Source organism: Cervus canadensis, chromosome 19, assembly GCF_019320065.1.
Source record: "Cervus canadensis isolate Bull #8, Minnesota chromosome 19, ASM1932006v1, whole genome shotgun sequence".
Lineage (NCBI taxonomy): Eukaryota > Metazoa > Chordata > Mammalia > Artiodactyla > Cervidae > Cervus > Cervus canadensis.
The window spans coordinates 41,967,938-41,987,068 of record NC_057404.1 but is presented as its reverse complement, the minus strand read 5'-3'; the positions used below and the strand labels follow the sequence as shown (position 1 = coordinate 41,987,068).

At 35.9% G+C, this 19,131-nt stretch overlaps 1 protein-coding gene across 4 annotated transcripts in view; it reads left to right on the top strand.

The window, feature by feature from the left end:
* The window catches only part of CENPE (centromere protein E), a 75,677-nt gene that overhangs the window by 32,301 nt on the left and 24,245 nt on the right, over window positions 1–19,131 (top strand). For all 4 annotated transcript variants that reach the window (XM_043438616.1, XM_043438614.1, XM_043438615.1 and 1 more), the window contains 13 exons: window positions 2,627–2,830; window positions 4,923–5,081; window positions 6,941–7,231; window positions 7,356–7,514; window positions 10,513–10,797; window positions 10,948–11,106; window positions 11,306–11,587; window positions 12,016–12,303; window positions 13,306–13,464; window positions 13,646–13,927; window positions 14,963–15,121; window positions 16,077–16,367; window positions 16,982–17,140. In XM_043438616.1, the coding sequence (XP_043294551.1) occupies window positions 2,627–2,830; window positions 4,923–5,081; window positions 6,941–7,231; window positions 7,356–7,514; window positions 10,513–10,797; window positions 10,948–11,106; window positions 11,306–11,587; window positions 12,016–12,303; window positions 13,306–13,464; window positions 13,646–13,927; window positions 14,963–15,121; window positions 16,077–16,367; window positions 16,982–17,140 (2,877 nt within the window). The remainder of the gene's footprint in view (window positions 1–2,626; window positions 2,831–4,922; window positions 5,082–6,940; window positions 7,232–7,355; window positions 7,515–10,512; window positions 10,798–10,947; window positions 11,107–11,305; window positions 11,588–12,015; window positions 12,304–13,305; window positions 13,465–13,645; window positions 13,928–14,962; window positions 15,122–16,076; window positions 16,368–16,981; window positions 17,141–19,131) is intronic.

Genomic DNA, 19,131 nt, shown 5'->3' with positions numbered 1-19,131 from the left:
TTTATGTTTGTTTAGAGTTTGCTATAGGATCAACCTGTATATCGTGTTTGTGTCTATTTCTAGGGTTTAGGCCTTAATTTTGCTTTTAGGTGCTTAAATCTTACCTTAATTCATTCTGGATAGTAAGATTCATTTTGCCCTGAGACTTTAGGAGAAAAACTGCTTTTAAAACAAAAAAAAACTGATTATTTAATCAGTTACAAATTTAATTATATACATTGGGATGCTAATGGTGATTTTTTTTTTTAGGTAGGCATATTAGTCTGCTAAGACTGCCATAACAAAATATCACAGACTATTTGTAAACTATTTATCTTTGCAGAAATGTCTGTTCAAGTTTTTGCCCATTTTTAAGTTGATTTTTTGTTGTTGTAAGAAGTCTATTTTTTGGATATTAACCCTTTATCAGTTTTATGATTTGCAAGTATTTTCTCCCATTTCATAGGTTGCCTTTTCACTCTGTTGATTGTGTCCTCTGATGCACAGAAATCTTAAATTTTTATACAGTTTAAGTTAGCTTCTTTTTCCCCCCCTCTGCCCTGACACAATATTCCGGTGCTGGAAAAGGAGCTCTCTCTTCTCTCTCCTATGCTTAAGTCCTTTCATTTCCTCTATTATCTCATGTTCCCAGCTTATCTATAATTTGGATCAACCGTGGACCAAAGGTTCTTGACCTTGATTTGAAGTTTATAACTTCTGCTTTCATAAGGGGAAGGTTTTTTGAATAGTTTATTTAGAATAAGATCTAACAATGTATATCTGCTTTAAAACTAATGCAATCATAGTGCCCCATGAGAAGAAGGCCTGGAAAAGGAAATGGCAACCCACTCCAATATTCTTGCCTGGAGAATTCCACAGATAGAGGAGTCCATGGAGTCACAAAGAGCTGGACACGACAGAATGACTAACATACACACATGAGGAGGAGACAATAAATGAGAAGTGAGGGAAGTTATACTCCTTGGGACCGCCTGGCTTCTGTAGTATTATGTTCATGCTAGAAGCTTCCATGTGATAAAGGGTCTGCTGGGATTTTCACACCATTCTGTTTATTAGAGGTCCTGAAGTCTGGACTGGAAGGCTGAGGTCACCTTGGTCCGGTGATAACCATATTCCTGCTGGAATCACCCATGTAGATAAAAGAGTGGGCCCAGGAATCTCCTGGGACCCCTCTGTTCTGGGCACCACAGAACTCTATTAGTAGGTCTATCGGAAATCCTCTTGGAATGGCCATTTTCAACCTACTTGATGTCTGTCTCTTTGGAAATGCAGTTTCTCTAGTGTGTCTCAACAGAAATTAAATTTTACTCATAACCACAGTAGCTGAAATATTTCGTAGTCTGTGTTCAGTTTTGAAATGTACCTAGGGTATCAGAATACTTTGTCTCCGTCTTCTTTGTCTTTGTAGGTATTCCTTTCTTTAGGAGTAAAGATTCAGGAACCCGAATTACAGTATCTGACAAACTGGTCCCAAAGGCTATATGTTCCCCACCTTAATTTCTCATATAGTTAGCTCCATGGTGTGCACCATTGTCAGAAGCTCGAACTAAACAAAGGATGGTTTGTCCATATCCACTCTAGAGAACAAAGAAACTACTAAAAATACTAATTTGAAGTTTACATAATAGTATGGGGAAATGCATATGATCTACATGAAAAAGAAAAGCTACAGTGAATCCTATATATGTAAATTAATTATGATTGCTTTGTTTTAAAAAAGTTAATGGAAAACACTAGAATGAAATATTCCAGAATTCTAATAGTGGGTATGTTGGTGACATTGATGATATTTTTTCTCTTTATTTTTCAGATTTTTTTGTAACATTAATTATAGATCTTTATAAAAACCTTTCAAGACACATGTGACCAGTATGGAGTTGAATATTTATTAGACTAGTATAAACTTATATAGTAACAACCTAATTTCATGCCAACAGTTGTGATGTTAGTCTTAGTCTCCTTTTACCAGGGAGTTCACATTTTAAATTACATTTGGTTAAGACTTATTATGGATAAATGAATTTATATAACATACTTTTCTTAAGCAGTAAGTGAAAATTATATATTAAGAAAAGATGAATTATACTATTATAATATGAGATATATTTCTACCAAAATTACTTTGCCTTCTACATGTATACTTCCAATGGTGCATACTTACTACCTCTGAAAATGAAAGTTGGGAATATTCTTATTGGGAATAGGGAATTCTTTCCAGCTTTTAAGGAAAGAAATAAAGTGATAGAGCTCAAAGTAGCTTACTTTTTCTTAAAATCTGGTTAGCACATCATACATAAAGATAATTGTAAATTATCTATAACTGTTTAGGTAGTTCTTATTAATGATCAGGCACAAGAGCACACACTGGAGCCAGAGCATTGGGTTCAAAACCTGGTTATTCATTGCTGAGTGACCTTGGACAAGTGACCTATCCTCTCTGGGATTATTTCCTCATCTGTCAAATGGAGATAATAATAGTACCTACCTCATAAAGTTATGGTAAAGATTAAGTATGTCAATATATGAAAATATTGCCTGATATATAAGTAATATGTGTTGGCTGTTTTTATTATTATTATTAAAAGTATTATTAACTAAGAAATTCTTTACTGTATTTATATTTTAGATGGTTGGCATAGATAAAAGCCAAAATTTGGAAACCACAAAAACCCAAGCTCTGAGTGCAGATGCTGAGGATAATGAGCTAACTGAGCAACAGAGAAAGGTATTGTCTTTAATACAGGAGAAAAATGAACTGCAACAAATGTTAGAGAGTGTTACAGCAGAAAAGGAGCAACTGAAGACCGACCTGAGAGAAAACATTGAAATGGTAGGATTCAGCACTGTGTACTTTGCAGTACATTTTTGTCCTTGTGTATTTTAGACTTTTACAGCTTTACTGAGGTATAACTTACATGCCATGTGATAAATGTAACAAATGCAAGTATACAGTCTGATGACTTTTGGCAAATATCTCTACTGTGGACTTCCCATTTTCATCAAGATGTGGAACATCACCCCAGAATGTTCCCTTGAGCCCTGATCTACTCAATCCCAGTCTTAACCTCTGCCCCATATAGTCAACTATCCTTATGGTTTTTACCTTAATGACTTTGCCTCTTCTAGAAATTCATACAAATAGAATCACATGGCATAAACTCTTTTGTGTCTTCTTTCTGTGTGTGCATGCTATGTTGCTTCAGTCACGTGTGACTCTTTGCAACCCTGTGGACCATAGCCTACCAGTCTCCTCTGTCCGTGGGTTTCTCCAGGCGTGAATACTGGAGTCAGTTGCCATGCCCTTCTCCAGGGAATCTTCCCGACCCAGGGATTGAACCCTTGTTTCTTATTTCTTGTTTCTTCTAACACCACCTGGGAAGCCCATGTCTTCTTTCTAGTCTCTTGCTTATTGCTGGGTAGCATTCCTTTGTTGGAAAGGCTACAGTTTGTTTAGACCTTCTCCTACTGGTGGAAATTTAGGTTCTCTTCACTATTTGGCTATTTTGAATACAGATGCTGTAAACATTCATAAACAAATATTTTTATGAAGTTTTTTTTATGTCTCTAGGATAAATATCTAAATGGAATAGCTGAATCATAGGGAGATATATATTTAACTTGCTGAAAATTTACTAGATTGATTTCCAAAGTAGTTGTACCATTTTATATTTCTATCAGCAAATTAAAAGAATTTTGATGACTCCACATCCTCACCAACACTTCATAGTATTATGTTTAATTTTAACCATTCTATTGGGTGTGTGCCTCATTGTTTTCATTTGCCTTTCCCTTGACTCATTGGAAAAGACCCTGATGCTGGGAGGGATTGGGGGCAGGATGAGATGGCTGGATGGCATCACTGACTCGATAGACATGAGTTTGAGTAAACTCCAGGAGTTGGTGATGGAGAGGGAGGCCTGGCATGCTGCGATTCATGGGGTCACAAAGAGTCGGACACAACTGAACAACTGAACTGACCTGAATGACTATAAAGATATTGGACATCTTTTCATGCTTACTAGCATGAGATTGCTTATTGGCCATTGTTTATCTTTTTATAGATTATTTGTTGTGTCTGTGATATGTAATACTTTTCAGTCTACAGATCTTTTCCATATTTTCTTAAATTTGTTCCTAAATATTTCTCTTTTATATATGCTGTTGCAATTTTTTACTTCATTTTTAATTGTTTATTGTTAATGTTTGCCAATATTTTCAAACCTACTTTAGTATTTTTTCTAAATTTAGAGACAATATAATGTGCCTAGAATGAAATTAATATTTTGAGAAGTTTGCTATGAATCACAGTAGAACCTGACCTTTTGTGTGGTTTTCTGTGTTTCTTGGGATTGCCTGTTTGCTTAGAATTACTGACTATAAATAAGAATACAGACAAAGGTCATATTCACTTATCAGTCTCCGGCTTGAGATGTTTTTGTGACTTAAGAATGTTACTGTTTAAGCTTAATAACTTGGATTAGTCCACCTCATACTACCAAACAGTGCTGCCATTTTGAGCTTGCTATTAAGCAATGTGTAAAATCAAAGCCATTCCAGCATATGAAAAGACCATAACCATATATAGATATATAGATAAGTGTCTCACATCATCTGTTGTCAACAAAAGCTCCAAAGTGTCTTTTGGTTTAGGTGTAGAAAATGAGCAAATCACACATGATAAAATACTAAACCCAGTTGTAATTCTCATGATAGGAATGTAAGGTGAGCAGTGAAGAAACAGTATTTTAAAAAGCAGATTCTTGGCATTTATATGATTAAAGACTCACTTTTTAAATTAATCTTTTCCAATATAGTTTGCCATGATCTCTTCATTTTTTGGCTAAAGTAAATTCTGATTTTTACCTGATTTCTGAAGTGTAAGTAAGTATTATTTTGATCTCAACTTCTTAAAAAAATTCTAGACAATTGAAAACCAGGAAGAATTAAGAATTCTTGGAAATGAACTTAAAAAACAACAGGATATTGTGGCACAAGAAAAGAACCGTACCATTAAGAAAGAAGAAGAGCTTTCTAGGACCTGTGAAAAACTATCAGAAGTTCAAGAAAAGCTAAAGGAAAAGGTGACTTTTTAAAGTTATCTGCCTGGTCATTTTTCCTGACTAAATTTTTTACTTATATAATAAATTTGATTCCAGCAAACCTAAATTCCAGAAATAACCTCTCAGATGAACAGATCTTAATGGACAGTATTTTGGACAGTTTCAACTCCTATTGAGATGTTAGCTAGCATCCTTTGTGATGATTATATTATTCTGGAGTCTTTAGATGGGGGAGGCCTTCATTTTTCTAAACAAGTCATTTGATATATTCGTTCATCGAGTGCTTATTGAGCGCTACTCTAGCCAGCCACTCTTCTGGGCTCCTGAGATACATTGGTCAACAAAAGAAAGATTCTGCCCTTGTAGCAGTGCACTAGTCATGCTCTGAAGTGTGAGAGTCATCTCTACGGTCAGCCCTCTGTATCTGCAGGTTCTGCATCCATGGATTCAACTGGCCATAGATCAAAAATATTCAGAGGAAAAATACAGAAAGTTCCAAAAACTGAAACCCAAAATTGCCACACTTGGGCAACTATTTTCATAGCATTTATATTGTATTCAGTAGCATACATAATCTAGAGATGAGTTAAAGCATATGAGAGGATGTGTTTAGGTTATATACAAATAGTTAAGGGACTTGAGCGTTCATGGATTTTGGTAACTGCAGAGGTCCTGGAGCTACTCTTCCGTGGATAACAAGGTCTGACGGTATCATCACTTAGATATCGTCAGTGAGATGCTGTCGTACAAAAAAAAATAAATAAGATGCTGTTGTACAATTTGTAGACAAGCCTCAGACTCGGGTAACAATTATATTCCCCAAGAAATTCTAAAATGCACCCACTGAGATCTTTCTGTATATTCTAGAAGCAGTATCACATTCATTACAGATAATATATAGTGATTTCCATTGTGCTTCTGTGTATTTTTTCCTAATATGGGTTCTCTTAATTCTCATCCCTTTTACTATAACCTAATTGAATATGTTAAAACCTAATTTCTATTTCATATTCCTCCTAAAGGAGGGAAATCATTGAGCTTATGTAAAAGTTAATGCTTCATTATTTGCTTGGGCCACTCCATATGGCCCTCACTAGAAATGGAAGTAAATTATTCAAGTTTTTTTTTTTTTTTTTAATTATTCAAGTTTTTAAGAGACATGGAATTATAATTATTTGGCACAGTGATGTCTGCATATTTAATTAATCTCTTCTGTTTTTTAGTTTTTCTCATTTTCACATTCTTCCTTGATTAACCTAGTGGCACTATATTAGTTTCCTAGGGCTTTTGTATCAAATTAACATAAACTCAATGGCTTAAAACAACAAGAATTTATTCTTTCACAGTTCTGCGTCTTAGATGTTCACAATCACAGTGTTGGCGGAACCAGGCTCCCTCTGAAGGCTCTAGAGAAGAATCCTTTAATTCCTCTTCCTGCCCTTGACTCCCAGCTGACCTTGGTGTTTCTTGGCTTAGAGCTGCATCCCTCCAATCTCTGCCTCCATCGGCACAGGACCTCCTCTGTGTCTCTATGTGTCCTTTTGTCTCTTAGAAGGACTACTCACATTGGATTTGGGGCCGACCTTAATCTAGGAGGATTCCTTCTCAGTCCTTAACTAATCACATCTACAGAAACCCTCTTTTCAAAGAAGATCAGGTTCTCGGGGTCTGGGTAGACTTGAACTTGGTATGGGACTCTATTTGACCCACTAGACATTGTACCTCGAAAGTTATTTTACTTTTAATGCCCCTTGTCTACTTATTTTGGAGTAGTTGACAGGGTTATGATAATGATTATTTCAGTTTGCAAAGTAGATTTTATATAAGAATTTTAAGAGAGTATAGCCAAAATAGTAATTATAAAAACTGTATTTCTTAAGAGCCAACAACTGCAAGAAAAACAGCAGCAACTGCTTAGTGTACAAGAAGAGATGAATGAGATGCAGAAAAAGATGAATGAAATGGAAAACTTAAAGAATGAACTAAAGAACCAAGAATTAACATTGGAACATATAAAAATTGAGAAGATAGAGTTAGCTCAGAAACTTCATGAAAATTGTGAGGAAATGAAATTCATAACCAAAGAAAGAAATGATCTAAAGAAATTAGAGGAGTCATTCGAAGTAGAGAGAAATAAGCTTAAAGAACACATCAGAGAGATTGAAGCTACAGTAAGTCATGACCTTTTCTTTCATCTATTAAACATTTCTTTAAAGACTGAGTCAATTGGAAAGGGGGAAGCAGTGTTGGATGATGTTCTTACAATTATTCTTTAAATTTCACTTCCTAATAAAGGGTCTAGAAACAAAAGAAGAACTACAGATGGCCCACATGCATCTAAAAGAATACCAAGAAACTATTGAAGAACTAAGAAGAGACATTTCTGAGAAGACAGCTCAGATAATAAATATTCAGAAGAACTTAGAAAAATCCGGTACTGAACCGCAGGAAAAGGTTTGTCCTTTCTTCTTTGCATCCTATCTTCTTTCCATCCTTTCTTCTTCTCCACCTTTCTTTCCCTTTTCTTCCTCCTTTGAAGGAAAGATTGGTAGTGAATGGGTTATGATTCATTCATTTATTGAGTAATATTTGTTGAGTGTTTAATGTATCGGGTACAGTCCTGGATTATAGAAATAAAGTGGAAACAAGGTGGACAGATCCGCTACAATCATAGAACTTATTTTGTAGTGGAAAGAGATTATCAATATATAAGCAATCAAATGAGCAGGATAATTTGCGATAATAACAAATGCTGTGGAGAAAATGAAACATAAACTAGACCAACCTATGTTAAAAGCCTGTTGTGTGCTAAGTATTGAGACAATGGATATGAATAAGACATTGTTCTTTTTGCCCAATATGAGCATGTAAAAAACATTCTCAATTCCAATTTGATAAACACAGAAATATGATATGGAAAGTTACACAGTAACACTAGTGATCATGGAAAGAGGGAATCAATCTTTACACATAAAAAATTTGTTAAGTAGCATTAGAATTCATCTGAGAATGGGACCATTAATTTATTGGGATATAATCTGCTCAGCTCTGAATTTTCTCCTGTTGTATTTGAGAACTAATATAGAAATGAATCAGTGAAATGAAACTAGTATAGAAATGAATCCAAAATCACTGCAGATGGTGGCTGCAGCCATGAAATTAAAAGACAATTGCTGCTTGGAAGAAAAGCTATGACCAACCTAGACAGCATAATAAAAAGCAGAGACATTACTTTGCCAACAAAGGTCCGTCTAGTCAAAGCTATGGTTTTTCCAGTAGTCATGTGTGAATATGAGAGATGAACTATAAAGAAAGCTGAGTGCTGAAGAATCGATGCTTTTAAACTGTGGTGGTGTTGGAGAAGACTCTTTAGAGGCCCCTTGGACTGCAAGGAGATCCAACCAGTCCATCCAAAAGGAAATCAATCCTGAATATTCATTGGGAGGACTGATGCTGAAGCTGAAACTCTAATACTTTGGCCACCTGATGCAAGGAGCTGACTCCTTGGAAAAGACACTGATGCTGAGAAAGATTGAAGGCAGGAGGAGAAGGGGACGACAGAGGATGAGATGGTTAGATGGCATCACCAACTGGATGGACATGAGTTTGAGCAAGCTCCAGGAGTTGGTGATGAACAGGGAAGCCTGGCATGCTGCAGTCCATGGGGTCACAAAGAGTTGGACATGACTGAGCGACTGAACTGAACTGATAGAAAGGAAGTATGCAACTGATTGGATTAATAATTTATTGGTAAAGTGTACTTTGGATATAAACTGGAGAAAAAAGAAAATTATGACAGAATATGACTAGCAGTCATGAATAGCTTGAGTAGGAATCAGGGGAAAGTGAGTAAATAGGAGTTTGTGGTCCGTGGTAGGTCATGAAGGTTTAAAATCACTTCCGTTGCTATGGAGAGTATCCTCATCTTTTCCCTTTAAAAATTATGACAACAGTGTCTAGATAGAACCCTTAGTATTATACGAATATCACAAGATCCCAGTGCTTCATGAGGAACCGGAGCTACTTCCTAATGTGAAAGAAGTCACTGATACTCAGCAAACAATGGATGAACCAGAGCTATTGAAAGAACAGTCCAAAACCAAAGATTCAACAACACTAGCAAGGATAGAAATGGAGAGTCTCAGGATGGCTGAAAAACTTCAAGAAAGTCACAAGGAAATAAAATCTCTCACTAAGGAGAGAGAATCTTAAAATGACAATAGAAGCACCTCAGATTGAATGTGACCAACTGAAAGAAGAGATGAGAGAAACTCTGGCTGAAGTATGTCTCATCCTTTCCTCCCATTTAATAAGTACTTTATATTTTATAAATGAGAGAGCATTTATAGTTATAATATTCCTACCAGTTTTAAGTATCTCTTAATTATGAAGTGATTGGAACACTGTTTTCTTCCTGTGTTTAAACTTATTTCTCCAGTATCCCATAAGGCATTACCATTTCCCTCACTGATCCAGTCAGAAACCTGAGAATCAACCCTACTACTATCCCTTCCTCCCCACTCCCTCTATAATTCAAGAATCAAAACCTTGTTGATTTGAAAGTATGTGTCTATGTGTGAAATCCTCCCACTCTTCTCCATATTCTGTCATAATTTTCTTCTCCAGTTTACATCCAAAGTACACTTTACCAATACCCTAATCCAAACCAGGATTATTTCTCTCTGACTTTCCTGCAATAGCCTCCTAACTGGTCTCTACATTCATTTCATACTTCTGTAATTCATTCCCCATTCTGTGCCAAGGTGATCTTTTCTCCTTAAAACTTTTTAATAGCTTATTATTGCTCTTGAAATACAGACACTATTTCAGACATTAAATACAGACACTAGTCTGTATTTCCCATGACCCTGGATCCCAGACCTTGCTGGTTTCTACCCCTGTTTCATCTACTCTTCCTCCTGTTCATTGTGCTCAGGCAACTCTAGTCTGTTGCTCTTCCCCATCTCACAGCTTTTGGATGGCCTGGTCTTCGTTCCTGTAGTCTTTCCATACTCCTCTTTGCCTAACAAGTGCTCTCAGCCTTTAGATCTCAGCTGAAGCTTTCCATGCCCAGGAATCCCTTCCTAATCACTCAGAATAGATTAGGTTTGCCACTGGTACCCTGAAATAACCCACTACCTCTGTTTGGTTAAGATTTGGTATAATATGTATTTTCCTTCTAAAATGTGTAAGTCTCAAAAAGGCCAATCATGTAAAGTCTCATTTACCATTTCATCTCCAACTTCTAATATTATAGGATACTGACAACACAGTGAATACTCAATAAATGTGTTAAATATCTGAATAATGGAAGAGTGGGTGAGAGGAAATTTGTTCTGGAAACGAGCCATTAAATTCTTGATTTAATTGATTTAGAAAGCATCCTTGTTTCTTTTCCCCAAAAATAAAGTATCTCTGGGTATCAACTGTATCATTTTATGATTCTCTTTAGATCCAAGCATCTCAAGACAAACAAGAACAGTCCTTCAATATGAAAGAAAAGGACAGTGAAGCTAAGAAAATAATGAATGAGATGGAGCAATTGAAGGAGCCATTCAAAGACTCATCACTACTAAAGCTAGAAATGGAAAAGCTCGAATTGTCTGAAAAACTTCAAGAAAGTCTTGATGAAGTGAAATCTGTAGCTAAGGAGAGAGCTGACCTTGAGAGGCTACAAGAATTTCTTCAATCTGAGAAGAACCAACTCCAAGAAAACCTAAGAGAAATGGCAGCTAAAGTAGGTGTCATTCTTTTTCGTGTGTGTGTGTGTTAATATTCTGTAAGCAAATATCTTGGTAAAAACTAAACCTTTGGGGAAAAGGTATTAGTTACCATGTAATGATTATAATGTTTTCAAATTTTCTTGCAATTTCCTTTAATAATAAAGCAACTAGAAACTGAAGAGAAACTTCAAGTTGCTCATTGTCACCTAAAAGAACAAGAGGAAATTATTGGTAAACTGAGAGTGGATCTATCAGAGAGAGAAACTGAAATATCACACATTCAACAGGAATTAGAAACAGCAAATGATGAATTACAGAAAAAGGTAAAATGGGAGTAAAGGAGCAGGGGGAACCAATTTAAGGGAGGTAGCTAACTAGATTACAAAGACTACTGTTTACTCACTAAATTGTTTTAGAAAGCATCCTAAATTTTTTTTCCTTCAAAAAATATATATACATATATAAGCACATGTTTTTATGTGTGTTTCCGTGCAAGTATATTTTTGGCTTTTTCTTTTTTAGACACAAGAGCTTCATGAGAAACAGTTTATTACCATCAAAGAAATCAGTGAGACTCAGGAAAAAATGAGTGAACTGGAACAATTAAAGGAACATCTCAAAGCCAAAGACTCATCACTGCAAAGAAAAGAAAGCGAGAGGCTTGAGTTGACCGAAAAACTTCAGGCAAGTCAAGAAGAATTAAAAACCATCGTTAAGGAAGAAGATGAACTGGAAAGGGTGCAGGAGGCCCTTCAAAAGGAAACAGACCAACTCAAAGAAAACACTAAGGAAATTGTAGCTGATGTAAGTTTCCCTCTTGTGATGTTTTTTGGTTATAAAAGTAGTGTTAAGGTGATAATGATAATTTTCACTATTAAGTTAAGATTCATTTTCCCCTAATCATAAAGGAACAGAAAATCAAAGCAGAACTAAAAGCTACTGACATTCTTCTGAAGAAGTACCAAGAAACCATTAATGCATGGAATAGTTCAGAGAAGACAGATCAAGGCACAAATATCCAGAGAGTCTTAGGGAATTCAGATACTGACAGGCAAATGTAGGTCTTGTGTCGTTTGGAAAATGACATCCGATTATTGTGTTCTTCATATCCCTTAAGGAAGAAAATAATACGTACGTTAAACTAAAATATGAAGATGATTGCCATCTTTAGAAATAGTTCTTTTTCCTAATAAATTCTGCCTATGTCCTAACTTGCTTTATAATTTTCTCAGATTCAAGAACTTCAGGAAGAAGAGCATCAACTTCTTGAGATGAAAGATGTCAGTGAGACTTGGGAAAAAATATGTGAAATGGAAAACTTGAAGAAGCAACTTGAGGCCCAAAAGTCAACTCTAGAAAATACAGAATGGGAGAACATCAAGTTAACTCAGAGACTCAATGAAAATATTGCAGAAATAAGATCTGTTACAAAAGAAAGAGATGACCTTAGGAATATGGAGGAGACTCTCAAAGTAGAAATAGACCAGCTCAAGGAAAACCTAAGAGAAACAACAAGTAGAGTGAGTTACCATCTTTCACCCAACTTATAAATGTGAAATCGTGTCCTAAAAGAACTGTGATTGATAGAGTTGGTAGAGATGTAAAAGTGGTCCAACCCTTGGGGAAAACTGGAGGTATGGATATATGGTGGTGGTGGTGGTTCATTCCGACTCCTTGCGACCCCATGGACTGCAGCACGCCAGGCTTCCCTATCCTTCACCATCTCCTGGAGCTTGTTCAGACTCATGTCCATTGAGTTGGTAATGCCATCCTACCATCTTGTCCTCTATCATTCCCTTCTGCCTTCTATCTTTCCCAGCATCAGGGTCTTTTCCAGTGAGTTGGCTCTTCAAATCACATGGCCAAAGTATTGGAGCTTCATCTTCAGCATCAGTCCTTCCAATGAATATTCAGGGTTGATTTCCTTTAGGATTGACTAGTCTTGATCTCCTGGCTGTCTGAGGGACTCTCAAGAGTCTTCTCTAACACCACAGTTCAAAAGCATCAATTCTTCCGTGCTCAGCCTTCTTTATAGTCCAAATCATATCCATACATGACTACTGGAAAAAACATAGCTTTGACTATACAGACTGTTGTTTGCAATAACCCCCAAAATCCAATTATTGCTGTTTATCTGCACATGTTAGCATAATTGTGCAAAGATGTTTATAGACAGATATTCATTGCAGCAAGTTGCAATAACAGAATAAAGCAACCCCCCTCACCAATAGGAAAAATCCTCACTGTCCATTAGACTGGTTGAACAAAAATACAGCACATTCAGACCATGGAATACCAACCCATAGGTAAACAATGAGATAGAGCTAATTAAAAAGTTTCTGATGGGAAAAAGGAGTAAGAGTATCTAGAATATATTGACATCCAGAAGTTACTTTTAGAGGATGAGAACTGAGAGGCCCAAGGAAGGAGGGGAATTTTTTACTTCTTACCCTATGCCTTTCCTACATATTGTTGAATTGTATTATTCTGAATGTATTATTTTTCTTTCTCTAATAATAAAGGACCTGGAAAGACAAGAGGAGCTAAGAACTGCCCAGATGAATCTGAAAGAGCACCAAGAAACTATCGATAAACTCAGAGGAATTGTTTCAGGGAAGATAGATGAAATATCAAATATCCAAATGAATTTAGAAAACACAAATACTGCCTTAAAAGCACAGGTATTTCCTATAATATCTAAGTAATTGAGAGTTTGAATCAGGTCTTTTGTGTTATGAAACAGGGCATGAGTTTGCCAAATGCTGAAGATAAGTAGAGATTTTCCTATTCAACTTAGAAACTATTTTTTAGCTTTCTCTCTGTATCTGTCTATATCCTAACTTACTGTTTGATTATCTCAAGGTCCAAGAACTTCAGGAGAAAGAACATCAACTTCTTAGGGTGAAAAATGATCTCAGGGAAAATATGTATCAAACAGAGCAACTGAAGAAGCAATTAGAGACTCAGAATTCCATCCTGGAAAGCATAGAAACAGAGAAGTTAAGGTTGACTCAGAAACTCCATGAAAATGTTGAAGAAATAAAATCTGTTACTAAGGAAAGAGATGACCTAAGAAGAATGGAGGGAACCCTCAAAATGGAGCGAGATCAACTCAGGGAAAGCCTCAGAGAAGCGAAAGCTAAAGTAAGTTATACTCATTCCTCTTGCCAGCAAGTTAATGTGATGTTTTCCTTACATCAGTGAATCCTTCTTTGAAATGAGTGGTGCTTTTGGTGAGAGTTAACAGGATACAACCTTTTAGGCAGGTAATTTGGTATTACTTTTGAAAATTTTAAATTCTGTAACCAGCATTTTCTTTATGGGCTTTACTCTGCATGTACAGTTGCTCATTTGTTAGGATAAAGAAAAAATAAATATGTGTGTTTGTGTGCATGTGTATTCATAACACATACATATAAACATACATACCATAAAGTTGTTCGTTACAGCAATTTGTGATTTAAAAAAAGGTAGGAAATAACCTAAATGTGCATCACAAGGAAACCAGGTAAATATAAGCAATATGTCCCAGGTGTGGAGAAGGAAATGGCAACCCCCTCCAGTACTCTGGCCTGGAAAATCCCATGGACAGAGGAGCCTGGTGGGCTATGGTTCATGGGGTCACAGAGAGTGGGCCATGACTGATCACATGTCCAGGTGGCACAGTGGTAAAAGAATCCGCCTGCCAATGCGGGAGACGCTGGAGATGCAGGTTCAATGCCTGGGTTGGGAAGATCCCCTGGAGGAGGACATGGCAACCCAGTCCAGTATTCTTGCCTGGGAAATCCCATAGACAAAAGACCTGGTGGGCTACAGTCCGTGGGATCACAAAGGGTTGGATGCAGCTGAGCGACTGAGTGTGCACATAGAGTATACATGCAACCCCTAAAAAAATGAAGTAGATTTGAATGTTCTAATATGAAAGCCCAAAGTAAACCTTAGGGGGAAAAGCAGGTTGTAGAAGAACACATGTATAGCATGTTTGCCTCTGAAAAATGTGAGTACATTGTGGGGAGGTAAGGCCAGGGGAAGGGAAAACCTACAATTTTCTAACACCTTCAAAGATGTGAAGGAAGAAATAAGAAATTTATCATTTTTACTAAAAAAATATCACTTTCATTAAAAAGAAAGTAGTTAACACTAAGCTATGTTTTTTTTTGTTTTTTTCTATTAATTAAGGATCTGGAGAAACAAGAAGAACTAAGAATAGCTCACTTGCATCTGAAGGAGCACCAGGAAATTATTGATAAACTCAGAGGGACTGTCTCTGAGAAGGCAGAAGAAATATCAAATATGCAAATGGATTTAGAAAATTCAAATGCTAAATTACAAGAAAAGGTATTGAGGGGGTCCTGGGGCTTATATGTTCAAATACCCGATATATTCCTAGAATAAAAAGCAATGCCTAAAATCCTTGAGGGATATAAAACACTTCAACCACATTTAGAAAGCAGCTTGGTAGTTTTTACTAACCCTGAACCATATACCTGCTTGTGGCCCAGAATTTTCTCTCCTTGGGTATGTACCTAAGGAAAAAGAATGCATTCTTCCACATAAAGACATACAGAAATGCTCACAACAGCTGCAATCATAATTGCAAAGAACTGAAAGCGACCCATATGCCTATCAACAGGAGAATCGACATTTACATTGTGATGCATAAGTTTAAAAGTAGGCAAACGAGCTTATGTTTGCCACAGGGGAAGAGTGAGGGGAAAGGATAGTTAGGGAGTTTGGGATGGACATGTGCACACTGCTGTATTTTAAATGGATAACCAACAAGTTCTTATTGTACAGCACAGGGAACTCTGCTCAATGTTCCTGGGTGGGAGGGGAGTTTCGGGGAGCATGGATACATGTATATGTATGGCTGAGTCCCTTTGCTGTCCACCTGAAACTGTCAGAACATTGTTAATCAGTTTTACTCCAATATAAAATGTTTAAAAGACAAAAAATAAAATTTTTAAAAAAGCAGATAAACTGGTCTGGGATTGAAAAAGGTAAAAATAGTGATTTATTCTAGGAAGAGCATACAGGTAAAGTAAGTGTTCTATATTTTGATCTGAGTTTTAGTTACATAGCTGTCTGCATATGTTAAGTATAGCTGAGCTATATACGTGTAAGATTATATGTAGTCATGTATATTATATCACAAAAGATACTATATCCTGTATGAAATTATACAGCACATTAATGAGTAAAATGGGATAACTATTGTCTTAGTCAGTTTAGAAACTATTCTTAATCCTTCCGTAAAAAGCGATCTAATTAATCCTAACATGATTATCTTAAGGTCCAAGAACTGAAAGCAAATGAACAGCGGCTTTTTAAGTTAAAGGAGGAAATTAGTGAGACCCAGAAAAAAATGTCTGACATTGAGCAACTGAAGAAGGACTTTAAGTGCCAGAGTTTAACTATGAATAAAATAGAAATGGAGAACTTAAATTTGGCTCAGAAGCTTCACGAAAGCCTTGAAGAAATGAAATCTGTAATGAAAGAAAGAGATAACCTAAGGAGAGTGGAAGAGACTCTCAAACTGGAGAGAGACCTACTGAAGGCAGACCTTCAAGGAACCACAGCTAGGGTGAGCTGTCCTCCTCCTTCCTGCCAGATGAATGTTTCTACTCTAGGAAGGTTGAAAATAATTGATGCTGTTCATGAAAATTTAAATGTTATAACCTTTCAGGGAGGCAGTTTGACAATAGCATTTTAAAAATGTATCAACATACACATTTGCTACAGCAGTTGCACTTGTAGAAATCTATCCTACCAGTATATTCACATATGTGGACGGAAATACAACAGCATTCACTGCAGCACCATATGTGATGAACAAAATCAGAAACAATCCAGAGTGTCTGTCAATAAGGCACTGGATAAGTGGGGCTCGTCTGTATAGTGGAAAACCAAGCATAAGAATAGGACACTGTACATGATACTGATTTAGAAAAATATCCAGATGGTATGAAACGTGAAAAATAAGTTTCAGAGTTCAGCATGTTACAGGACTGGGATGGGTGAGGCTAGGGTCAGGGACTTAGACTTTATGTCCTTCTGAACTTTTCTAATTTGGCAGTGGCATGTTGGTTATTTCTAACTATGAATATGTATTTTTTAAGATTTGGTTTAGCTAGTTCATTGTTAAGAAAAGGTAATGTGCCTTTATCTCATATTTCTCAATGTCTTCTGATAACAAAGGAACTGGAAACACAAGAACAACTAAAAATTGCTCATATCCATTTGAAAGAACACCAAGAAACTATTGATAAATTGAGAGAGAGAGTTTCAGAAAAGACATCTCAGATTTCAAATATTCAAAAGGATTTAAATAAATCAAAAGATGAATTACAGAAAAAGGTATGTGTTGTTTTGTCCTTTGGGGGAACATGTGCATGCTAAGTCACTTCAGTCGTGTCCCAACTTTTTGCGACCCCATGGACTGTAGCCTGCCAGGCTCCTCTGTCCACAGGATTCTCCAGGCAAGAATACTGGAGTGGGTTGCCATTCCCTACTCCAGGGGATCTTCCTGATACAGGGACTGAACCCTTGTCTCTTGTGTCTCTGCGTTGGCAGGCACATTCCTTACCACTAGCACCACCTGGGAAGCCCCTAACTCTGGGGGAATAACTGTCCAAAATTATTTATGAAATGAGAAAGGACATAGATACAGATATGTCAATATGGATGTATATGTATGTATACCATAAATAGACACTATTTTACTTTCTTTAAGGAATTCTGTTTGTATTCTAACTTGTTTTATAATTATGTCAAGATACAAGAACTTCAGAAAAAAGAGCTTCAACTTCTTAAAATGAAAGATGATGTCAGTAAAACTCATAAAAAAGTGAATGAAATGAAACAATTGAAGAAGCAGTTTGAGGCCCAAAGTTTATCTATGCAAAGTGTGGAAATGGATAACTTGCATTTGACTAAGAAACTTTATGAAAGCCTTGAAGAAATAAGAATTGTAGCTAAAGAAAGAGATGAGCTGAGGCAGATAAAAGAGTCTCTCAAAATGGAAAGAGACCAATGCAGAGAAAAATTAAGAGACCTGATAGCTAGAGTGAGTTCAGAATCATTCCCTATCTAGTAACTATAAGAATCAAGGTTTTTTTGGAAAGAGTGACAATATTTTGTTGTGTATGTATGTCTACCAACAGTAAAGGATAATGAAGGAAAGTTAATTATAGTTTTCACACAAATAGAAAATGCAGTTTTAAAAAGAAGCCAAAATATTATTCAGAAAATACCACTTCTTTTGTTGTTAAGAACTTTTTTTAATAGAGGTATAGTAGATATACAGTATTATATGTTGTAATACACAGTATAGTGATCCACAGTTTTTAAAGATTATACTCCGTTTATAGTTACTGTAAAATATTGTCTATTCTCCATACTGCACAGTATTTCTGGGTAGCTAATTTTATACATAATAGTGTGTACTTCTTAATCCCTTAGCCGTGTATTATCCCTTTCCCCTTCTATCTCCTCTCTGGTAGCCACTAGTTTGTTCTCTATATTTGTGAGTTTGCTTTCTTTTTGTTACATTCATTAGTTATATTTTTTAGATTCCACATGTAAGTGATATCATACAATATTTGTCTTTATCAGGCTTATTTCACTTGGCATAATACCCTCCAAGTTCATCCCTGTTTTCTGCAAATGGCAAATAGTAGTTCCTTTTTTATGGCTGAGTAGTATTCCATTGTGTATGTGTCCCTCATCTATTCATCTGTTGATGGATACCTGGGTTGCTTCAGCATCTCGGCTATTGTAAACAGTGCTGCTATGAACATTGGGGTACATGTATCTTTTCAAATTAGTGTTTTTGTTTTTCAGAAAATACTTTTTAATTCTCTGGTTTTAAACAAACAAAAAATGTTAAATCAGACTATTTCCTTCACTGTAGTCTTTTAAAGGATTTCTAAGCCAAGAAATCGCATTATTCTCAGTGGAGAAATATCTGAAGGATTAGATTTATAAAAGATTAAATGTCTCATTTCTAAGCTTCTGCTTGGTAGAGTTTTAAACATAAGCTCTTCTTAGTGAGTTTTAAAGGAAAAAAGACAAGTATAAATGAGGAAATTCTTGTAATATGTATTTATAAATATTCACATATGTTAAAGAACCTGAGTCACTCTATAAAATTCAGACAAATAAGAAATTGTATAAAATCTATAAAAAATCTTTTTTATTCTCATATTTCATTTTCATGTTCATCATTATCTTCTAGTAAAGAAATAAAGTGGAAAGTAATATCGTTTGTAATCTCAGAAATATCAGACACTTGGAAATCATCTTTAGTGGCCCTAACTAAATTTATAAAGAGACTTAATTCATTCAAC